Source organism: Scyliorhinus canicula, chromosome 10, assembly GCF_902713615.1.
Source record: "Scyliorhinus canicula chromosome 10, sScyCan1.1, whole genome shotgun sequence".
In the NCBI taxonomy this organism is placed as follows: Eukaryota; Metazoa; Chordata; class Chondrichthyes; order Carcharhiniformes; family Scyliorhinidae; genus Scyliorhinus; species Scyliorhinus canicula.
Window position 1 is genome coordinate 151386659 of NC_052155.1, and position 16650 is coordinate 151403308.

The following is a 16650-nucleotide window of genomic DNA, read 5'->3' on the forward strand; positions in this document are numbered from 1 at the left end:
CGTGATTCGCTGGCCCCCGCCCACACCTCTCACACTCATCTGCTACCCTCTGAAAGAACCCACTCATTCAATCCCGAGTCATATGCACTCTGTGCACCACCTTAAAATGAATCAGGCTCATCCTTGCACACGAGGAGGTCCCATTTATCCTTCGCAGTCCCTCACTCCATACTCCCCAATTGATCTCCCCTCCCAACTCCGCTCCCCATTTCTCCTTGATCTCCACCACCCATTCACCTCCCTGCTCCTCCAGCAATCCCCAATCCCCAATTCTTCCTTCTCCTTCGACATCCGGAAGCAGCAGTCACTCCAGCAGGGTGTATACCGACAACCTGGAGAACCCCCTCCAGGCCTTTCGCGCAAAGTCCCTAACCTGCAGATACCTGAACTCACTACCCCTCATCAGCTCTACCCTCTTCTTTAGCTCCTCCAGACTGGTAAACCGTTCCTCCAAATACAAATCCCTCACTTTGACCAGCCCCACTTCCCTCCCCCTCCTCTATACTATCCAGCCCCCCCCCCCCCCCCCAGTTCAAACCCATTATTCTCGCACAGCGGCATTAGCACCGACATCCTTTCCATCCTAAAATGCCTCCTCAGCTGATTCCATATCTTCACTGGGAACTACACCAAAGCTGCCGTCACCATAGCCCTCAAACTAGACCCCTTCAAGATTCCTCCTCCATCCTAACCCACTCTACCTCTTCGCCTTCCCACTACCGCCGCACCTTGTCTACATTGGAACTGCATGTACAACTGATCACACCATGCTCAAATCCTATGTGTAAGGGCCCTCCTTTTAATCCCCGTCTGTCCCTTGTTTTTCCTTTTAACTTCTGTTATTCTGATATTTTCAATTTCTGTACTTGGACAGTTAATGGCACCTATACCTTTAAGATGGACTTCTCCTTTAATTTAAAATAAAGGAATCTCCAGCAGGATGATCTGACATCAGTGACTACTCATCTTGATGGATTTGGCTGGGCCAATGAGCTGTTTCAGAAATTCCAGGGTTTAATTGATAATCTATGCTGAATGGTGTTGACTGTTCTGGAATATTCCTTCCTCTGTGAGACTATTTCCAGTTTTAGTTTCGTTTTGAACTCAAGAGTTTTTGAACTTTGGGATTCTCCCTCCCTAAAAGAGATTCTCATTCACTCGATTGGAGACTCTGTTTTCTCCTCAATAAAGATGGAGGATATTCTAGTGAGTCTGGAAACTAATTATAATCTTATAATCTTCATTACTGTCACAAGTAGGCTTACATTAACACTGCAATGAAGTTACTGTGAAAATACCCTAGTCGCCATACTCCGGTGCCTGTCAGTAATTAAAAAACCCTTTTAGAAATCTTGTGTGACCTCAGAAAGGCTGTAGGTAATTCTGGTGCAGTTGGAAACAAATAAGAATTGCACAGGTCTGAGGCTGTTCTTTTGGAGTGAAGGCCCAGATTAGTAAAAGTTAGACTTCCCCATAGGGACTCCAACAGCTGGGAGCTCTAACTGAATGCTACTGCCAGAAAGCCCTCGATAGCAATCACTTTGTGTCCTGGGATAATAACCTGCTGCAACAACTTTAACATCCGATGCAAGGTCACTCATCTTCCATTTCATATTTATCCTCTTATTATTTTTACCCCTTCCCGCCCTCTGCATGTGTCTGTCTTGTGTGTGTTTGAGTAGAGGGGCGGAATAGTAGGTTCTGGCTGTTATTCTTTTGTTTACATAATCGTTATTATAGTCACAAGTCTGCTTACTTTAACACTGCAATGAAGTTATTGTGAAAATCCCCTAGTCACCATCCTCGGCACCTGAGGGAGAATTCAGAATGTCCAAGTCACCTAACAGCACGTCTTTCGGGACTCGTGGGAGGAAATTGGAACACCCGGAGGAAACCTCCACAGACACAGGGAGAACGTGCAGACTCCACACAGACAGAGACCCAAGCCAGGAATCGAATCTGGGATCATGGCGCTGTGAAGCAATGGTGCTAACCATTGTGCTACCATGCTGCTATTATCACTTATCACTATTTTTGTAACAAATAAAGTTATTGCGTGTTTCACTTACAAATCTGGTGCCTGTAAGTCATTGGAGCAGTCAAGGGTCAAAGATCTCAGAAACATTATACAAATTATTGGTAATTCACTTGTGTTGGACTCCGGGCTTTGTGGGGTTGGAATCGACCACACACTAGCTCAGTGGTCGTAACATATGAAACTGTAGGACATTTGCTGCAAACTGAAAGCATTGCCTTTCCCATCTCCTTTCTCTGCAGGGTGACAGTAACATATCAACAAGAATAGGCTATTAGACCTTTGAGCCTCGTCCACCATTCAATGAGATCTGTGACCCAATTCCATATACCTGGTTTTGTCCCATAATCTTCAAAACTTTCAAACAACAAAAATCTATCAAATTCAGGTTTAAAATTAACAATTGATCTACCAACGATTGGAAGAAACACTTGCATTTATATAGTCTATCAGTGGACATTCAAAGTGCTTTACAATGTTTATGGAAATTTCAAATATCTGCCATCGTTAGCGTAGACGTGTTTCCTAACTTCACTGTTAAAAGTCTGGCCATAATTCTTTTCCGGCTCTATTCTGGACTCCCAATCAGCAGAAATAATTCTACCTACCCTTTCTGTTCCCCTTAAATCTTGATTAAATCACCTCTTAATCTTCTAAATTCCAGGGAAAACAACCCTAATGTGTGCAATCTCTCCTTATGGTTTAACCCTTTGGGGTCCAGGCATAATTCTGGTAAACTATGCTGCATTCCCTCCCAAGGCCAATATATCCTCCTCACGTGTGGTGTCAAGTATTGCTCAGAAAACTCTAGATATGATTTAGAGGGCTTTGTATAACTAAAGCATGACTTTTACGCATTTGCATCCTAGTCCATTAAATAATCTGTTAGCATGTTTGATTATTTTCTATACCTGATTGTGACATTTTAATGATTTATGAATACTGATCACCTGTTTCCGAATTGAAATCCACTTGCCACAGTTTTTTCCATTCACTTTGTAGCATTATGCGCTTCTATCTATATCCCTAACTTTGTGTCAAGTGTAAATCTGGACATATGGCTTTTTATCCCTTGATCTATGGTGTTAATACAATGAATAACTGAGGTCCCCGAGATCCTTGTGGAACACTACTAGTCACATCCTGCAGTTAGAATACCTGCACATTACCTCTACTGTCTGCCTCCAATCATCCAATTGATTTCCTAACCAGGTAAATAATTTGTCTTCGATGTTATGGATTTCAACTTTAGTTGGTTTTCTATAAAGGACTTGATGAAATGCCTTCTGGGTATCCATGTAAATAACATGCATAGACATCCTCCTGTTAACTACTTTAGCAACCACTTCAAAAATTCCAATCAACTATGTTTATAAATGCCCTCTCTCATCATCTGAAAAATCTCAAGCTGTTTAGTCAAGCTGTTTGGATCAGAAATTGGCTAGCTGATAGAAGACAAAGGGTGGTGGTTGATGGGAAATTTTCTGACTGGTGTCCAGTTACTAGTGGTGTACCACAAGGATCTGTTTTGGGGCCGCTGCTGTTTGTCATTTTTATAAATGACCTGGAGGAGGGTGTAGAAGGATGGGTGAGTAAATTTGCAGATGACACTAAAGTCGGTGGAGTTGTGGACAGTGCAGAAGGATGTTACAAATTACAGAGGAACATAGATAAGCTGCAGAGCTGGGCTGACAGGTGGCAAATGGAGTTTAATGCAGAAAAGTGTGAGGTGATTCATTTTGGAAGGAATAACAGGAAGACAGAGTACTGGGCTAATGGTAAGATTCTTGGTAGTGTGGACGAGCAGAGAGATCTCGGTGTCCATGTCCATAGATCCCTGAAAGTTGCCACCCAGGTTGAGAGGGTTGTTAAGAAGGCGTACGGTGTGTTAGCTTTTATTGGTAGAGGAATTGAGTTTCGGAGCCATGAGGTCATGTTGCAGTTGTACAAAACTCTGGTGCGGCCGCATTTGGAGTATTGCGTGCAGTTCTGGTCGCCACATTATAGGAAGGATGTGGAAGCATTGGAAAGGGTACAGAGGAGATTTACAAGGATGTTGCCTGGTATGGAGGGAAGACCATATGAGGAAAGGCTGAAAGACTTGAGGCTGTTTTCATTGGAGAGAAGAAGGTTAAGAGGTGACTTAATTGAGGCATACAAGATGATCAGAGGATTAGATAGGGTGGACATTGAGAGCCTTTTTCCTTGGATGGTGATGTCCAGCACGAGGGGACATAGCTTTAAACTGAGGGGAGATAGATATAGGACAGATGTCAGAGGTAGGTTCTTTACTCAGAGAGTAGCAAGGGCATGGAATGCCCTGCCTGCAACAGTAGTGGACTCGCCAACACTAAACGCATTAAAATGGTCATTGGATAGGCATATGGACGATAAGGGAATAGTGTAGAGGGACTTTAGAGGGGTTTCACAGGACGGCGCAACATCGAGGGCCGAAGGGCCTGTACTGCGCTGTAATGTTCTATGTCACGGTAGCCTCACGGTAGCATGGTGGTTAGCATCAATGCTTCACAGCTCCAGGGTCCCAGGTTCGATTCCCGGCTGGGTCACTGTCTGTGCGGAGTCTGCACGTCCTCCCCGTGTGCGCGTGGGTTTCCTCCGGGTGCTCCGGTTTCCTCCCACAGTCCAAAGATGTGCGGGTTAGGTGGATTGGCCATGCTAAATTGCCCGTAGTGTAAGGTTAATGGGGGGATTGTTGGGTTACGGGTATACCGGTTACGTGGGTTAAGTAGGGTGATCATGGGCAGCACGGTGGCGCAGTGGGTTAGCCCTGCTGCCTCACGGCGCCGAGGTCCCAGGTTCGATCCCAGCTCTGGGTCACTGTCCGTGTGGAGTTTGCACATTCTCCCCGTGTTTGCGTGGGTTTCACCCCCCACAACCCAAAGATGTGCAGGGTAGGTGGATTGGTCACACTAAATTGCCCCTTAATTGGAAAAAATGAATTGGGTACTCTAAATTTATAAAAAAAAAAAAAAAGTAGGGTGATCATTGATCGGCACAACATCGAGGGCCGAAGGGCCTGTTCTGTGCTGTACTGTTCTAGGTTCTATGTTATCCCTAAACATAGACTCTAGCAATCTCCGGACAAAAGATGTTAGGTGAACTGGTCTAAAATTCCTTGGTTTTCTTCTCTTATCTTTTTTAAATAGTGGAGTGATATGCATGATTTTTAATCTAAAGAAATGGTACCTTAATCAAGAGAACTTTTGACTATTATATTTGGGCCACCTGCAATATTCTCACCTGCTTATTTTAAAATCCTAGGATGGAAACCATCTGGTCTTGGGGGATCGGTCACTCTTTAGTGCCATTATGTTTTTCATCATTGCTATTTTGCTTACATTAATTTTCATGAAACACGGTCCTTGATTCAATATTAATTCCCTTGGGATTTCTAGCATGCTGTTCTCGTCCTCTACTCTAAGTACTAATGGAAATTAATCATTCAACATGCCTATTTCTTTAGTTTCATTAACAATATCAGCACCAGTTTTCAAGAGGCCCACATTGCTCTTGACCACTGTTTTCCTAACATAATTACAAAAACACTGATTTTGATATCCTTGCAGATTTATTTTCATGGTTCCTTTTTGTAGCTCTTACTATCTTTTTTGTCACCCATTGCTGCTCCATGTATCTTTGTCAATTGACAAGATCTGTGCTTTCCTTTCAGTTTTGAGTGACTTTTCTAGTTTTATGTTGTCTCTTGCCTCTTTAGTTTTCTATGGGTCTTTTGTAATTAGAGCCCTTTGTCCAAGTGGTATAACTGGTTCTGTATATAAAATTATTTGTTTTGAACACCTTCCCTTATTAACACCACACCGTCTTTGCTCCATGCTTGTCCAATATGGTTGACTCTTAAATGCCCTCAGGGATGGGCAACAAATGTTGGACCAGCCAGCAAAGCCCACATCCCATGAACAAATAAAAAAGGAATCTACATTTATACAATCTACCATGCATTGGCCCAGGGAGCCTATACACAATTCCCAATACAGTCTTATATCTTTTTCTAATACTATAATTCTATCTATAAAATCACCATTACCTGCTTATTTGGTGTTATATCTTCCCTTACCAGTGAAGTACTTCCATGCTTAATTACCAAGACTACTCTGCCTCCTCTATCATTTTCCAATGGTTCCTGCAGAATTTATAACCCAGTATATTTTGTTCCCAGTCCTGATCATCTTCAGCCAAGTCGCAGCAATGGCTCCCATGCCATGAATTTGTGCTCCTTATTCTCAGTTCATCTCTCAGAATTTACAGTGCCGAAGGAGGCCATTCGAGTCTGCACCGGCCCTTGGAAATAGCACCCTACATAAGCCCACAGCCATAACCCAGTAACCCCACCTAACCTTTTTGGACACTAAGGGCAATTTAGCATGGCCAATCCACCTAACCTGCACATCTTTGGACTGTGGGAGGAAACCAAAGCACCTGGAGGAAACCCACGCAGACACTGGGAGAACGTGCAGACGCCGCACTGACAGTGACCCAACGGGGAAACGAACCTGGGACCCTGGAGCTGTGAAGCAACTGTGCTAACCACTGTGCTACCGTGCTGCCCCTGTATGAAGAATGCTGGTAGAATCAGGTTATAGTTACAGTGCAGAAGGTAATCAGTCAACCTGTCATGTCTGTACCAGTTCTCTGCACCCTTAGCCATGCATATGAAAACTTAATTATATTGTACTCTGACTGATGAAAAATCAACTTCCCGAAACCTCAATTATGTTTCTTTTTCCACAGAAGCTGCTTGACCATTTCCAGAATTTTCATTTTTTTTTCTACTTTAACTGTTTGCAATAAAATACCTGAAATGCCTTGATGGCCTAATTTGGTTCATCAGCAGCCTCAGTGACAGGATGCTTTAAGAGTATTACCCATCACTCAAAATCTTTTTCTTTTCTGTTGTGCACAGTTAACTACCCAATATGCACGGATTGTTGTTTTCTATACTAGTATAAACTATCTTATATTTTTCTACAATTAATTTGTGTCAGTCCTGAACCAATTTAGTTGATCTGAATAGATAAATTCTGCTTTCAGTAAGACATACACAAAAAAAATTCTGATGATAGGAAATCAAAAGCCTAGCCAACGTTTTAAATATATTTGGTTCTATGACTAATACTTTCTTATATAAAAGTTTATTATAATATATGGGCCATGCACAAATGTTTAGATAACTATTGAACAAAAGGCCAATTTCCCAACTTATCCATTCTTGAAAGCAACCAAGTGAGATAAAGCAGTTTCACATGCAACATGAAATTTGATATACCCAGGTTAAATAGGAAAAAAATTGGAGATTACGACGGAGTAGAATATAAAACATTTTATTACTTGTAGAACACAGGAATAAACATATTTCAAAATTTATCCAATACAGGATAAATGATTCAACTGCAATAGTTAACCACTCACCAATGCCTCTATCCTCGGACAGTGAATGGATAACTGAATCAATGTGTTGTCTGTAATCTGTGGAAGGAGAGAGATATTAGTTATTAAAACTACCAAAAGGAGGGACAAATGACCAGTCTCCTACCAACTCATTTACGAATAAATTAATTACTCCTTTGTACAATATGAAATAATGGAACAATATTGAATAGATTGATATTTTGGGCATGTAAACACATCATGGCAGTATCAATTATCTCTTTAATAATCACAAGTGAAATATTTAGAGATAAAACTTAGGATGATGCATCTTCTTTCAAGCTGCAATCTCAAATATTTTGTAAACGAATTCTGAGCCTAATTTCAACAATATCTGTGTTCTAAAGTTGGACAATCTCTGGTGCATGCATTGTAAAGATAAAACTTAAACAAAATCACTTAAAGTTACCATAAAGTGCAAACAGGTACCACGCAAAACACGATTTTGAGCTGTGAAATGGCAAGACTTCGGAAAAGCCCAGTTGCTCCTGAAACTGAAAGTTACATGCAGTAGATCAATTCAGCCCCTCAAGCCTGTTCAGCCAATCATCTGTATTTCAACTCCATTCACTTAATAACCTTAACAAAAAATCTATTAAATCAGTGTTTTAACACTTTCAATTTGGCCTAGCATGCACAACTTCCTCGTAGATAGTTCCAGATTTCTACGACTTTGTGTGAAGAACGGTTTCCTGATTTCTTTCCTGAATGGTCTACATTTTCCCCATCATTTCAAACACTTTAGTTCAGTCACACCTCTTCTATAGTCAAGGGAATAGAAGCCAGGTGTATGCAACATTTCCTCATAATTTAACCCTTTAAGCCCTGTGTCATTATAATGAACCTGCACTGTACCCACTTGGGCTCAGTATATTCTTATTCGGGCATGATTCACAGAACTGAATACAATTCTCTAGGTGGATCTTTCTAAGTCTCCAGGCAGCTGAAGGATAACATTCTCCAATTTGTATTCCACCCCCCTCAAGATAAAGGCAAATATTCTGAGCCTTTTTGATTACTCTTTGCATTTGTCCATTAGTTTTTCGTAATTTGTGAACATGGCCATCCAAATCTCATTGCTCCTCCAGTTCCTAGTTTCTCACCATTCAGAAAGTACAGCAATTTGTCTCTGATCAAGTGGATGACCCCTCATTTCCCTAGGTTGGCTTCTATTGGCTGCATTTTTGCCCACTCACTTAATTTATACATGTCCCTTTCTAACTTTCCATTTCAAAGTGTACTAATTACTATATATCTCCCAGCTTTGTGTCATCTGTAAACTTGGATAAATATGGTCAAAAGTAAGAGTAGGGCCAGTCAAGGACAGTGGTGGGAAGTTGTGTGTGGAGGCTGAGGAGATAAGCGAGATACTAAATGAATACTTTTCGTCAGTATTCACTCAGGAAAAAGATAATATTGTGGAGGAGAATGCTGAGACCCAGGCTATTAGAATAGATGGCATTGAGGTGCGTAGGGAAGAAGTGTTGGCAATTCTGGACAAGGTGAAAATAGATAAGTCCCCGGGGCCTGATGGGATTTATCCTAGGATTCTCTGGGAAGCCAGGGAAGAGATTGCTGAGCCTTTGGCTTTGATTTTTAGGTCATCATTGGCTACAGGAATAGTGCCAGAGGACTGGAGGATAGCAAATGTGGTCCCTTTGTTCAAGAAGGGGAGTAGAGATAACCCCAGTAACTATAGGCCGGTGAGCCTAACGTCTGTGGTGGGTAAAGTCTTGGAGAGGATTATAAAAGATACGATTTATAATCATCTAGATAGGAATAATATGATTTGGGATAGTCAGCATGGTTTTGTGAAGGGTAGGTCATGCCTCACAAACCTTATCGAGTTCTTTGAGAAGGTGACTGAATAGGTAGATGAGGGTCGAGCAGTTGATGTGGTGTATATGGATTTCAGTAAAGCGTTTGATAAGGTTTCCCACGGTCGGCTATTGCAGAAAATACGAAGGCTGGGGATTGAGGGTGATTTAGAGATGTGGATCAGAAATTGGCTAGTTGAAAGAAGACAGAGGGTGGTGGTTGATGGCAAATGTTCAGAATGGAGTTCAGTTACAAGTGGCGTACCACAAGGATCTGTTCTGGGGCCGTTGCTGTTTGTCATTTTTATAAATGACCTAGAGGAGGGCGCAGAAGGATGGGTGAGTAAATTTGCAGACGACACTAAAGTCGGTGGAGTTGTAGACAGTGCGGAAGGATGTTGCAGGTTACAGAGGGACCTTACAGATAAGCTGCAGAGCTGGGCTGAGAGGTGGCAAATGGAGTTTAATGTGGAGAAGTGTGAGGTGATTCACTTTGGAAAGAATAACAGGAATGAGGAATATTTGGCTAATGGTAAAATTCTTGGTAGTGTGGATGAGCAGAGGGATCTCGGTGTCCATGTACATAGATCCCTGAAAGTTGCCACCCAGGTTGATAGGGTTGTGAAGAAGGCCTATGGTGTTATGGCCTTTATTGGTAGAGGGATTGAGTTCCGGAGCCATGAGGTCATGTTGCAGTTGTACAAAACTCTAGTACGGCCGCATTTGGAGTATTGCGTACAGTTCTGGTCGCCTCATTATAGGAAGGACGTGGAAGCTTTGGAACGGTGCAGAGGAGATTTACCAGGATGTTGCCTGGTATGGAGGGAAAATCTTATGAGGAAAGGCTGATGGACTTGAGGTTGTTTTCGTTAGAGAGAAGAAGGTTAAAAGGTGACCTAATAGAGGCATACAAAATGATCAGAGGGTTAGATAGGGTGGACAGCGAGAGCCTTCTCCCGTGGATGGAGGTGGCTAGCATGAGGGGACATAGCCTTAAATTGAGGGGTAATAGATATAGGACAGAGGTCAGAGGTGGGTTTTTTACGCAGAGTGGTGAGGCCGTGGAATGCCCTACCTGCAACAGTAGTGAACTCGCCAACATTGAGGGCATTTAAAAGTTTATTGGATAAGCATATGGATGATAAGGGCATAGTGTAGGTTAGATGGCCTTTAGATTTTTCCATGTCAGTGCAACATCGAGGGCCGAAGGGCCTGTACTGCGCTGTATCATTCTATGTTCTATGTTCTAAGTACCCATTTATGCCAATTTCGTATCTCCAGCCTCCAAACCAACTTCCAGTCCATGTTGCAATTCCAAAGTTTTGCCAATTATCTGTTATGCAAAACTTATGAAATGCCTCTTGGGAAGTCCTCCTGGGATAACATCGATGAACACTCCCTTATCCACTATGCTGGTGAAATACGCAAAAAATTCAATCTGGTTAGTTGGATATGATTTATCCTCCACAAATCTGTGCTGATTTTCTATGATTAGCTCACATTTCCTCAAGTCACTCCGTCCCGAATGACAGATTGTAGTAACCTCCTTAAAATTGGTTTTATTTTGGCAGGTTTATAGTCAACAGTGCTAACTATTGTGCCACCCTGCCACATCACCTTTTTAAGAAAACCAATGTGTGGCAACTGCATACTTTTTGCGGTGATTTGAAAATGTAATACTGTTGAAACCTGAATTCATCATCATGGCATGGATGCACCCTCTGGGAACAAATACAATGAGGGAACACCTCAGACGGTAGTTACGCTACTTTTTTTCTGGTGGCTATCGGAATCAGAGTATATAAATCAATTACAAAACAAGACCACTGAAGAAAAGAAATCTCCACAGCCAACTCTCAAAAGATGCAGTAGGAGCATCCGATATAGAAAAGACCTACCACAACAAAGTTGGAGATGAGGAGCATACCAAGGCTGCAACATACTAATCGTGATACATTTGCTTTGCAGATTACATTATGCAGCTTCATATCAACACTATTGGGTTGCAGCACATCGTTTAAAATCATAAGTTACATTGGTGTACATCTGAGCATCCTTCTCTAATAGCGGTGTTGATGCCCCTCACAGCCTCAGAGACAGCTGGTGGTACTGATAACACAACCTCGAGTCCACTGTGGCAGTTTGTAACTTCTAAGTGTTGACATTTTAAATGTTGCTTCCAGACAGTTATGTTTAATGCATAATTCTTGCATCACTTTCTACAATGTTCTTTAATAATTACTGAGTAAGTTTAACTTTACAACAGCACAAGATATTTCCTTTTTCTTATAGAAGACTTGGAAAATACAATATTGATTCTCATAGTTGTTTCCTCTGCACATTTTGCAGGTAGTCAAATACCTTTCCATGTCATTAAACTAAGTTGATAGATATCTTGCATTGGCCACGTTCTCATCATACTTGCTCTAATGTGCCCCAGAATACTGGAAGCAGTGGGAAATTTCTGAACCTCTGGGTCTTATGTTCTTTAATTTCTGATATTTTAAAACAATAATTATACTGCATAAAACTCTGTTGTGAACATGGCTGAAGAATCCAGCCCGAAGTCTTTTACTTGTCTCAAACCCTCTTTTAAAAAAAATTTAAAGTACCCAATTCATTTTTTTCCCAATTAAGGGGCAATTTAGTGTGAAATGAATTATCACGAGTAGGCTTCAATTAAGTTACTGTGAAAAGCCCCTAGTTGCCACATTCCGGCGCCTGTTCGGGGAGGCTGGTACGGGAATTGAACCGTGCTGCTGGCCTGCTTGGTCTGCTTTAAAAGCCAGCGATTTAGCCTAGTGTGCTAAACCAGCCCCAATCCACCTACCCTGCACATCTTGGGTTGTGGGGGCGAAACCCATGCAAACACGGGGAGAATGTGCAAACCCCACATGTGACCCAGAGCCAGATCAAACCTGGGACCTTGGCGCCGTTAGGCACCAATGCTAACCACTACGCCATTGTGCTGCCCTTGTCTCAATCCCTCTTTATGTCACTGTTTAAATGTTATATCCAATCTTGTCATGGTGAATTAATGGTTTCGATAAAGAGGGGCTCGCACTGAAATGTTTCCCAAACCAAAATTTCATCTCAATTGGCTCCAGACTTTTAAGGACGATGCCCCCATCTGACTTTCTGTAAACCTCCCTGGGCTAAATGGGAGTGGGGCAGCAGCCAAAGCCTTCGAACTGGCCACCTTACACAATGCTTCCTCTACCTGTACCCATTCCGCATCTTCCTCTTTCCACCATTGCCAAATCTTTTCTATATTAGCTGCCCAATAATACTACAAAAGATTGGGCAGCTGCAACCCTCTCACCTGCCGACTAGATTACATAGAATTTACAGTGCAGAAGGAGGCCATTCGGCCCATCGAGTCTGCACCGGCTCCTGGAAAGAGCACCCCACCCAAGGTTAACACGTCCACCCTATCCCCATAACCCAGTAACCCCACCCAACACTAAGGGCAATTTTGGACACTAAGGGCAATTTATCATGGCCAATCCACCTAACCTGCACATCTTTGGACTGTGGGAGGAAACCGGAGCACCCGGAGGAAACCCACGCACACACGGGGAGGATGTGCAGACTCCGCACAGACAGTGACCCAAGCCGGAATCGAACCTGGGACCCTGGAGCTGTGAAGCGATTGTGCTATCCACAATGCTACCGTGCTGCCCCTTTGTAAAAATAGCCATTGAGTTCATGGAATTTTATTAGCCCATATATAATCCAAAATTATTTTATCCATTTTATAGAAAAATGTCTTGGTAGAAATATTGGAAGGGATTGAAACACAAATAAAAAATTTTAGAAGGATGTTAATTTTTATCGAATGTACCTGCCCAGCTAATGAAGGTGGAAGAATATTCCACCTTTTAAAATCTTCTTTTACCCCCTCCGCCAGGACTGTCAAATTACATTCATACATTTGTGACACAGTCATGAGCCACCTGAATACCTCAGTGCCTTTGGTTAGTTTGAATGGAAGGGTACTTGGCTTGTAGATTTAGAACAGTACAGCACAGAACAGGCCCTTCGGCCCTCGATGTTGTGCCGAGCAATGATCACCCTACTCAAACTCACATATCCACCCTATACCCGTAACCCAACAACTCCCCCTTAACCTTACTTTTTAGGACACTACGGGCAATTTAGCATGGCCAATCCACCTAACCCGCACATCTTTGGTCTGTGGGAGGAAACCGGAGCACCCGGAGGAAACCCACGCACACACGGGGAGGTCGTGCAGACTCCGCACAGACAGTGACCCAGCCGGGAACCGATCCTGGGACCCTGGAGCTGTGAAGCATTGATGCTAACCACTATGCTACCGTGCTGCCCCAATCTCCCCATGTCTCCCCAAGGTATTTATTCAAAATATTTCACTTTTTGTTATATTCAATTTATAGCCCGAGAAGGTTCCAAATTTTTACCCTCCTTGATAAAATGTTGTTACCAGACGATTTGGGAGATGAGAAAATTACTAACTTTTATAGATGGCTGATGGACACAAAGAAGTAAAACAAAAATGGGATAAAGAGTTGGATACGGAATTGGAATGAGGGCTATGGAGTGAAATTATGCACAGGGTCAATACTTCATCTTCCTGTGCTAGAATAAGCTTAATACAATTCAAGATAGTACAAAGGACCTATATGACACAAGAAGTAGAAGATAAATGTGAGAGGTGTAAAGGAGGACCATCTAACCACGCCCACATGTTCTGGTTATGTCCACAATTAGTGGGGTTTAGGACCTTGGCGTTTAAAATATTATCAAAAATTGTGGAGGTGGAAATATTATCTGGACTTCTTGAGTACTGATAGAAGGGAAAGAGCTGATGTGGTGGACTTTGCCACATTGATCGCCCGAAGGTGAATTTTATTAGAATGGAAACCTGAAGATCTGCCAAAAATATCGACATGGTAGGGGGATCTTGTGGAATTTCTTAAACTTGAAAATATTAAGTTTGCCCTTTGTTACTCAGATGGAGAATCCTGGACGACATGGAAGCTGTTCTTGCCTCTATTTACAGACCCATTTAATAATAATAATCACTATTGTCACAAGCAGGCTTACATTAACACTGTAATGAAGTTACTGTGAAAAGCCCCCAGCCGCCACATTCCAGCGTCTGTTCGGGTACGCTGAGGGAGAATTCAGGATGTCCAAATCGCCTAACAGCACGTCTTTCAGAACTTGTGGGAGGAAACCGGAGCACCCACTGGAAACGCACGCAGACACAGGGAGAACCTGCAGACTCCGCACAGACAGTGACCCAAGCCGGGACTCGAATCTGGGACCCGGAAGCTGTGAAGCAACAATGCTAACCACTGTGCTACCATGCGCCCAATTCCCTCTGCAAAATAGACTTCATTAAACCTAATTTGGGGATAAGAATACTTTGTGTGCATCAAGAGGTGAAAGGGAGGGGAACCTAAAACAAATACAATCACCAGGGAAAGAGTAGTGAGACAATTATTACAATAGCTGACAAGTCGCTACACCTGATGGACTTCAAGTAGCTGTTAAGCTAGTAGATGTATGGGTTTCAACTTTCCAAAATTCCTGTAATTCTGGGAAGGTCCCACCATATTGGAAAATAGGGAATGTGCCTCCTCTATTCAAGACTGGAGAGGGACAGAAAACAGGAAACTACAGGCCAGTTATCTTAACATCAGTCATAGGGAAAATGCTAGAATTTATGATTAAAGAGATTATCGCAGGGCATTTAGAAAATCCCAATACAATCAGGCAGAGTGAACATAGTTTTGTGAAGGGGAAATCATGTTTGAGTAATTTATTGAAGTTCTTTGAAGAAGTAACGAGCAGCATGAATGAAAAGGAACCTGTGAATGTGGTGTACATAGATTTCCATGAAGGCACTTCATAAGGTGCTACATGTTACCACACAACGTAAGAGCTCATGGTTTAGGGGTAACATATTAGCATGATTAGTTAGCTAACAGAAAACAGGGAATCAATGTAAATGGGTCATTTTCGGATTGGCAAGATTTAATGAATGGAATGCCACAGTGGTAGGGTCTGAACTAGTTACAATCCATATTAATGGTTGAATGTTTGGTGGTTAAAGTTGCTGAAGACACAAAGATAAGTAGGAAAGTAAGTTGTGATGAGGAGGTAATTTATCTGTATCTCCTTGCACACTCACTTGAGTGGGAAACATTTGGCAGATGGAGTATAATGTGGGGCTTGTTCACTCTGGCAGAGAGAATTTTAAAAAAGCATATCATTGAAATGGGCGAAGAAATTGCAGGTACAGAAGGATCCAAGCGTCCTCATATTTGAATCATAAAAGGTTAATATGCAGGGGCAGCAAGTGATTAGGAAAGCTTCACAGCGCCAGGGTCCCAGGTTCGATTCCCAGCTTGGGTCACTGTCTGTGTGGAGTCTGCATGTTCTCGCCGGAATGTGGCAACCAGGGGCTTTATTGCAGTGTTAACGTAAGGCGACTTGTGATAATAAAGATTATTAAAATTAAAGGGAATATCATCATTTACTGCAAGAGGAACACGTAATATAAATTAGGGATGTTTAGCTACAATTATATACGGTAAGACCTCATCAAGAGTACAGTGAGCAGCTTTGGTCTCCTTATTTAAGGACATAAATATATCAGAAGCAGCTCAGAGACAGTTCACTTGACTGATTCTTGGAATTAGGGGGTTATCCCATGAAGAAAAGGGTAGACAGGTTGGGCCTGTATCCATTTGGAATTTAGAAGAATAAGAGGTGATCTTATTGAAACATCCTGAGGGAACTTGACAGGGTGGATGCTGAAAATACTGAAAAAGACTGAGATGAGGAGAATTTTGTTCTCTGAGAGTATTGAGTCTTTAGAACTATCTTCCCCAGAGACCAGTGGAGACAGAGTCACTGGACATTTTTAAGGTTGAATTAGACAGATTCTTGAATGAAAAGTTAGAGGGTCGGAAGGAAAGTGGAGTTGCGACCACAATCAGATCAGTCATGAGCTTATTGAAAGGTGAAGCAAGCTTGAGCGGCCGAATGGACTACTCCTGCTCCTGATTTGTACGCTTGTATATAGCAGAATTATACATTAGAAGATGGGAAAATAAATGGGACAGTTGTTTTGACTTGGCTTCAGAATAGTAACTACAGTTCAGGTAGAATATGTTTGTTATTTTTTTCAGAATTTGCAAATGCAATGTTTTAGCAAAGATTACAATTATCTAGGAATATGTTAGGCATCCAGGCAATGTTATGGAAAAGAGTACAGTTACGCACTGACGGCATAAACAACTTTCCAGTTGATACTGTGAGGGTTTCTCCAATTCTGTTCCA

At 42.2% G+C, this 16650-nt stretch overlaps 1 protein-coding gene across 4 annotated transcripts in view; it reads right to left on the reverse strand.

Annotated features, from left to right (window-relative positions):
- fbxl2 (F-box and leucine-rich repeat protein 2) overlaps nucleotides 1-16650 on the reverse strand; it is a 308660-nt gene that overhangs the window by 49209 nt on the left and 242801 nt on the right. For all 4 annotated transcript variants that reach the window (XM_038809918.1, XM_038809916.1, XM_038809919.1 and 1 more), the window contains one exon: nucleotides 7484-7540. In XM_038809918.1, coding sequence (XP_038665846.1) covers nucleotides 7484-7540 — 57 coding nt within the window. The remainder of the gene's footprint in view (nucleotides 1-7483; nucleotides 7541-16650) is intronic.